This window comes from Dermochelys coriacea, chromosome 9 (assembly GCF_009764565.3).
Source record: "Dermochelys coriacea isolate rDerCor1 chromosome 9, rDerCor1.pri.v4, whole genome shotgun sequence".
Lineage (NCBI taxonomy): Eukaryota > Metazoa > Chordata > Testudines > Dermochelyidae > Dermochelys > Dermochelys coriacea.
In genome coordinates this window covers 8,577,730-8,584,967 of record NC_050076.1, presented here as the reverse complement: position 1 = coordinate 8,584,967, position 7,238 = coordinate 8,577,730, and the positions used below count along the sequence as shown (strand labels likewise).

Sequence of the window (7,238 nt, the reverse complement as noted above, 5' to 3'; positions counted from 1 at the left end):
CCCGCCGGACTTATCACAACAGTCCCGCGCCCCCCCCCCCGATCGGGTGAGGCTCCCACGCCTGCAGCCCGGCGCTCCCCCCGGGGGTCGTGCGGGGCGGGGGTCGCGCGCCGCAGGGGAAGGTGGGGGGAGGCTGGTCTCTCTGGGGCGCTGCCCGCAGGTGGGGCAGAACCCAGGCGTCCGGGACTCCCCAGGCAGGGGGTGGAAGGGGAGGCCTGTACGCATGCGCAGCCCCCTGCCCGCGGGAGTGCTTCCGCCCCGCACTGACATGGCGGCTCCGCGTGGGCTCGAGCGGGTGCAGGGCGGCCGGAAGTGAGGCTCCGACCCCTGCCGCGCGCTCGCCGCCCCGCGCTCGCCATGGCCGGGATCCTCTTCGAGGACATCTTCGACGTGAAGGACATCGACCCCGAGGGCAAGAAATTCGACCGGGGTGAGTCAGGCTGGGGCCTCCCTCCCCCGGGGCACCTCCCGCCAGGGCGCGACAGGGAACAGCCCCATAACCCCCCCCCCCGATCTGGGGCTGCATCGGGACCCAGGCCCCGGGGGGAACAGCCCCATAACCCCCCACCCCCCCCCCCGATCTGGGGCTGGATCGGGACCCAGGCCCCGGGGGGAACAGCCCCATAACCCCCCACCCCCCCCCCGATCTGGGGCTGGATCGGGACCCAGGCCCCGGGGGGAACAGCCCCATAACCCCCCCCAACCCCGATCAGGGGCTGCATCGGGACCCAGGCCCCGGGGGGGAACAGCCCCATAACCCCCCCCCCCCCCCCCCGATCTGGGCTGGATCGGGACCCAGGCCCCGGGGGGAACAGCCCCATAACCCCCCACCCCCCCCCCCGATCTGGGCTGGATCGGGACCCAGGCCCCGGGGGGAACAGCCCCATAAACCCCCCACCCACCCCCCCCGATCTGGGGCTGGATCGGGACCCAGGCCCCGGGGGGAAACAGCCCCCATAACCCCCCACCCCCCCCCCGATCTGGGCGGGATCGGGACCCACGCCCCGGGGGGTAACAGCCCCATAACCCCCCACCCCCCACCCCCGATCTGGGGCTGGATCGGGACCCACGCCCCGGGGGGAACAGCCCCATAACCCCCCCCAACCCCGATCAGGGGCTGGATCGGGACCCAGGCCCCGGGGGGAACAGCCCATAACCCCCCCACCCCCCCCGATCTGGGCTGGATCGGGACCCACGTCCCGGGGGAACAGCCCCATAACCCCCCCCCCCCACCCCCGATCTGGGGCTGGATCGGGACCCAGGCCCCGGGGGGAACAGCCCCATAACCCCCCACCCCCCCCCCCGATCTGGGGCTGGATCGGGACCCAGGCCCCGGGGGGAACAGCCCCATAACCCCCCACCCCCCCCGATCTGGGGCTGCATCGGGACCCAGGCCCCGGGGGAACAGCCCCATAACCCCCACCCCCCCCCCGATCTGGGGCTGGATCGGGACCCAGGCCCCGGGGGGAACAGCCCCATAACCCCCCACCCCCCCCCCGATCTGGGGCTGGATCGGGACCCACGCCCCGGGGGGAACAGCCCCATAACCCCCCACCCCCGATCTGGGGCTGGATCGGGACCCACGCCCCGGGGGGAACAGCCCCATAACCCCCCCCAACCCCGATCAGGGGCTGGATCGGGACCCAGGCCCCGGGGGGAACAGCCCCATAACCCCCCCCCCCCCCCCGATCTGGGGCTGGATCGGGACCCAGGCCCCGGGGGGAACAGCCCCATAACCCCCCCCCCCCCCCCCCGATCTGGGGCTGGATCGGGACCCACGCCCCGGGGGGAACAGCCCCATAACCCCCCACCCCCACCCCCGATCTGGGGCTGGATCGGGACCCACGCCCCGGGGGGAACAGCCCCATAACCCCCCCCAACCCCGATCAGGGGCTGGATCGGGACCCACGCCCCGGGGGGAACAGCCCCATAACCCCCCACCCCCCCCCGATCTGGGGCTGGATCGGGACCCACGCCCCGGGGGGAACAGCCCCATATCCCCCCACCCCACCCCCGATCTGGGGCTGGATCGGGACCCACGCCCCGGGGGGAACAGCCCCATATCCCCCCACCCCACCCCCGATCTGGGGCTGGATCGGGACCCACGCCCCGGGGGGAACAGCCCCATAACCCCCCACCCCCCCCCCCCGATCTGGGGCTGCATCGGGACCCACGCCCCGGGGGGAACAGCCCCATAACCCCCCCCCCCCCGATCTGGGGCTGGATCGGGACCCACGCCCCGGGGGAACAGCCCCATAACCCCCCACCCCCCCCGATCTGGGGCTGGATCGGGACCCACGCCCCGGGGGGAACAGCCCCATAACCCCCCACCCCCCCCCCGATCTGGGGCTGGATCGGGACCCAGGCCCCGGGGGGAACAGCCCCATAACCCCCCACCCCCCCCCGATCTGGGGCTGGATCGGGACCCAGGCCCCGGGGGAACAGCCCCATAACCCCCCACCCCCCCCGATCTGGGGCTGCATCGGGACCCAGGCCCCGGGGGGAACAGCCCCATAACCCCCCCACCCCCCCGATCTGGGGCTGCATCGGGACCCACTCCCCGGGGGGAACAGCCCCATAACCCCCCCCCACCCCGATCTGGGGCTGCATCGGGACCCACTCCCCGGGGGGAACAGCCCCATAACCCCCCCCAACCCCGATCTGGGGCTGCATCGGGACCCAGGCCCCGGGGGGAACAGCCCCATAACCCCCCACCCCCCCGATCTGGGGCTGCATCGGGACCCAGGCCCCAGGGGGAACAGCCCCATAACCCCCCACCCCCCCCCCGATCTGGGGCTGCATCGGGACCCAGGCCCCGGGGGGAACAGCCCCATAACCCCCCCCCCCCCCCCGATCTGGGGCTGCATCGGGACCCAGGCCCCGGGGGGAACAGCCCCATAACCCCCCACCCCCCCAGATCTGGGGCTGGATCGGGACCCAGGCCCTAAGGGGAGAAGTCCCCTTAACCCTTCCCTGCCCCCCTTCGGTTTGAGGACTGGATTGGGACCGAGGCCCCAGGGGAACAGGTTCCATAACACCCCCCGACCCCAGATCTGAGGCTAAGTTGGAATAGAGGCTGTAGAGGGGACAGGTCCAATATCACCTCCTTCCCCCTGGGATCTGGGGCTGGATTTGGAGTGAGGGCCTAGAGATGAAAGGCCCCATATTTCATGTGTTGCTGGTTCTGCTCCTTCTCTTCCAGTTTCCCGCCTGCATTGTGAAAGTGAGTCTTTCAAAATGGACCTAATCCTGGATGTGAATATACAGATCTACCCTGTGGACTTGGGTACGTATGTAGGGTGCCCGCAGGCTGGCAACTGATAATCCCTGAACAGGCATCACCTGTTGAGCAAGAGCTAGCTGCTGGCAGAGGTGCCCATAACATTGAGGGCTTGTCTACCCAGGATACGAATGCAAATTAAGGAAAGGTGTGCATCTGAAGCATATGATTTAATGTGCAGTAAGCCCTCACGTGCATGCTGCCATTCTGAAGGAAAGAGGCCTTCGATGCAGTCAGTGCATTTAATTACTTAGGTCCAATGGCCACAAACAGCTGTGATGTGGGGAGAGATGCTCTTCACCTGCCTGACAGCTCCATGACCTCTGGGGTCCGTGCTACTCCAAGCGCATCACCTGGCATCTGGATGTGCTGCTGAGTATCCCTGATCACCCTTCTCTGGAGCTGGGAGCCCTGAATATTGTGTTCCCTGGTGACTGGGCAGATTGGGCTAGGACCCAGTTCGCACGTAGCTCGCTCATTTTTGCCATTGAGCACCTTTGAATTAACATACAGCTAGTACTCCTGGTGTGCTCTGGTTTCTGTGTTGCTCCCTTTTCCTCTGCCCTTGTGTGCATGAGAACGGGTGGCCTGTGACAGGTGTGGCTGTGAGCAACTGGCCTCCTTGGAGGCTTTCCTTTTACCTCCTGCTTTCTATTGTGTGGTTCAGGTGACAAATTCCGCCTGGTTATCGCCAGCACCTTGTATGAAGATGGGACCCTGGATGATGGGGAGTATAACCCTACTGATGACAGGCCGTCCAGGTAATAGGGCAGTCCTCAGTATGAATTCCTTGGGTCGGGTACGGTCAACTCTTGTGGGGATCCGAGCTGGCTGAGGGCAGTGAACCAAGGGGTACTGACAGTGGGGAAAGCGTGGAGTTGGGGAGCTGCCCTGGGTCAGCGTCACTGCCTAATGACTTTGGCCTTTAAACACCGAGGAGAAGGGGCTAAAGAGTTCCCAGCCTTTGTCTGGTGGAGTCCCCTTGTGGTCTGTTGGCAGTGGGGCACTGCTCTGTCTGCTGGCACGTTTGCTTGGTGCTCGCTCTCTTGTCCTGCCCCCGTTCACTTTTCCTCTCTCTCGGTTTTCCTTCTTATCTTTCACTTTTATCCAATCTCTGTTTCTTTTTTGGTTTCTAAATTCTCTTGTGTCCATGACTATTTATAGATCATTGCTGTCGTATCTGATCAGCTCCTACCTGTTCTTGACAGCCCTGGGTCTGTAGCTCCTGCTTCCTATTCGCCGGGGGTTACTTGCTGCTTGGGCTGGCGGTGGCCATTGGTGGCTCTGTAGGGCTGGATCGCACGTCTCTTGAGCAACCCTGTGTGCTGTGGGGGCAGAGGCCAGACTGTGCTTATGTGGCTGGCTACATTCGGAGCCATTGCAGGAGTGCAGAGGGCACCAGGTGGCTTTCCAGGAACCATCTGGTGCTTTAACCTGGTGGATGTTTGCTTTGGGCAGGAGGGTCAGGTCTGTGGGTGTGCGCCTCTCTCCACCCCTGGTGTCTTGTTGCGCGCAGGGCCGACCAGTTTGAGTATGTGATGTACGGAAAGGTGTACAGGATTGAGGGAGATGAAACATCCACAGAGGCAGCCACACGCCTGTAAGTGCCCTGCTTGCCCTTACCCCTGTGCCACTCCCCTGTTGTCCACGAGACGTGGTGCGGTTCTGTGCCCCTCCAAAGCGCGGTGCCCGGAGCTTGGGGTAGTCAAGGGAGGGGGCAGCATGGTCCTGCCCAGAGTCCCTAGTGGATCTCTAAGGGGAACACCGGGGCACTGAGCTCTGCCCACCGCACTCCTCTCATGTAGCAGGCTGCTAATTCCCAGAGGTGATGGCCGGAGGCCGTAGCCAGGGGCTCCCTTTAGCCACAAGTGGGGCCGCTGACACTGGGGAGGTGAGCAACTATGGCTGCCTCTTGGCTACTCAGGCTTCTGCAGCCTTGGTGTGATGTCCCTCCCTGATCCATGGGATCCTGTTCTCACCTCTGCCCCTCTCCTGCCCTAGTTCTGCCTACGTGTCCTACGGGGGGCTGCTTATGAGACTCCAGGGAGACGCCAACAACCTGCACGGCTTTGAAGTGGATTCCAGGGTTTACCTCCTGATGAAGAAACTGGCCTTCTAACCGCAGGGGGCTGAGCAGCTGGGGACTGCGGCTGCAGCTGCGACCCTGCCTCACACGCAGGCTTTAAAAATCGACACGGCCTTGCTGGCCGGGACTGGGACCCTTGTGTTCAACGGCCGCTGGATTTCAGCTCTTTTGGCCCATCAGGACCCTCTGGAGTGATGCAAAAAGGGAGCCACTAGGCTGTTCTACTCCCTGCTGGTCCAGATCCCTGCACCACCTGCAGTTCTTCCAATAATGCCCCTCTGCTGGGGCCTGCAGCCCACTCCTTTTCCAGGCCAGCGGTCTGCCCCTCGTGAGCAGGGGGATAGCTCTAGGCAGGTCCCTGGCTGGAGGCGATGGTGAGTGGCTGCCGTGTGTGCCACAGGCTCCTTTCCAGACCCCTCCTTTCCCATACTGGCTGGGGGGCTGCTTCCCTTCGGCTCCACTCTGCTGGCTGCAAGGCAAAAGTCTGCACCATTTCCAGCAGTCCTTGTGTTTCGTGGCCTCTGTGTTGGCTGGGAGCAGAACAGGGAACCGTTATGAGCCAGCCCCACCTGGTTCTTTACCAAAGTGGGTGCTTCAAATGTGTCTCTGCTTAGGTCACTCTAGCACATGTGAGATGTGGGGGCGGGGAGATGAGAGGTGCCAAGGAGATGCGACATTGTGAGACTGGCCAGGACTAGGACCACAGGGATCGAATCAAACGCTTCAGCCCCAGCAGATTTCTACGCTCTGCGGCGAGAGCTCCAGACCCGATGTCCTGCTAAACCATCAGCAGCGACACAGCTAAAACCACTGGTGTTTAAGATGGAGAGTTCACCCCTTTCCACACTCTGGCTTCTAGGTGCTCAGACATGACTGTGTCGGTCCCTTGTTTCCGGTTCGGGTGTGATAGTTACTCTGGAAGGTTTCCTTTGCGACTCTAAGGGCTAGACGCTTCATTTTGTCTCCAAGTTGACTCAGCTATTGTCCTCCCTTCCCCACGCCAGTCATTTCTGGCTATATCCAGACTGTGACCCTGGGTTACGACTGTAAAAAGTTTTGGGATTTGCTGCTTGTCCAGCCTCAATAAAAAGGGGAGAAGGCTCCCCCTGCCGGAGAGCTTGTGAGCCAAGTCTTCCAACACATGGGGTGGCCCTTAGTGACCGGCCACAGATAAGAGTTTTTCCAAAGTAGCTATGCCAGTAAAAGTCCTCTCCACCTGCAAAAAGGGGCTTTTGCCAATAGAGTTTTTTGTTTGGGGTGCTGGGACAAGCTCTGCCGGCCCAGGGGCTCATGCCCTTTCTGGTGGAGGGAAGGCCTGAAAGCCAGATGCAGAGCCAGCCTGTGTAACCAGACGCAGCTCTATTGAGCATGCTCAGTCCCGCTGATTTCATTTGCGGGCTGGATCCTGGCCCTTAGATTCCTCTCTGCTGCCTGGAGTTTTCTTAGTGAAAAATCTACTCTGATCAGAGGTACGAATGGCCCCGAAACTCCAGTGCCCAGGAGAGCTGAGAACGGGAGTGGGGTGGCAGGCAGTGGGGATTGGGTTTTAGAGGGGACATGGAGGAAGAATGCAGTAGGCTATAGGAAGTGTCTGCGTGACGTAATGCCTGTAGCGTAGACGTGGTCTCCGTAATGCTGTCTCCTTCCATGTAATTCAGCCTAGAAATTGCTGCAGGGTAGGGGTGAGAGGGGAGATGCCTGCGAGATGCTTTAGCCTGGGAAGCGGGCCAGGCTAGGGGAGAGTGTGAGAGCCGGAGCTCACTCTGTTTCTGGGAAAGGCACCTGTCTGCCTGCAGTGGCCACAGGAGGGCGCTGGATACCTCATTCTCAGGGGAGGGTGGGGTTGGTTCTCAGGCCCCGCACACACCCTCC

The 7,238-nt window shown here is 63.3% G+C and overlaps 1 protein-coding gene across 2 annotated transcripts; it reads left to right on the top strand.

Moving 5' to 3' along the window:
• The first annotated feature begins 101 nt into the window (after positions 1–101).
• Positions 102–6,480, top strand: POLR2H (RNA polymerase II, I and III subunit H). 2 transcript variants are annotated; one of them, XM_038417148.2, is made up of 5 exons: positions 102–430; positions 3,203–3,286; positions 3,948–4,041; positions 4,797–4,880; positions 5,282–6,480. In XM_038417148.2, exons 1-5 carry the CDS (start codon positions 358–360, stop codon positions 5,397–5,399), a joined length of 453 nt encoding a protein of 150 aa, XP_038273076.1. In that variant the 5' UTR covers positions 102–357; the 3' UTR covers positions 5,400–6,480. The 2 variants fall into 2 exon arrangements, with proteins under 2 accessions (XP_038273076.1, XP_038273077.1); XM_038417149.2 differs by lacking the exon at positions 4,797–4,880 and having other exon boundaries at positions 163–430.
• Positions 6,481–7,238: the final 758 nt, after the last annotated feature.

Bases quoted from the DNA above. Each gene is read 5' to 3' on its own strand.
- POLR2H (XM_038417148.2), top strand. From the start codon at position 358: ATGGCCGGGATCCTCTTCGAGGACATCTTCGACGTGAAGGACATCGAC. The intron at 3,287-3,947 runs GTACGTATGTAG...TGTGTGGTTCAG, and splicing joins GATCTACCCTGTGGACTTGG to GTGACAAATTCCGCCTGGTT. The intron at 4,042-4,796 runs GTAATAGGGCAG...TGTTGCGCGCAG, and splicing joins ACTGATGACAGGCCGTCCAG to GGCCGACCAGTTTGAGTATG.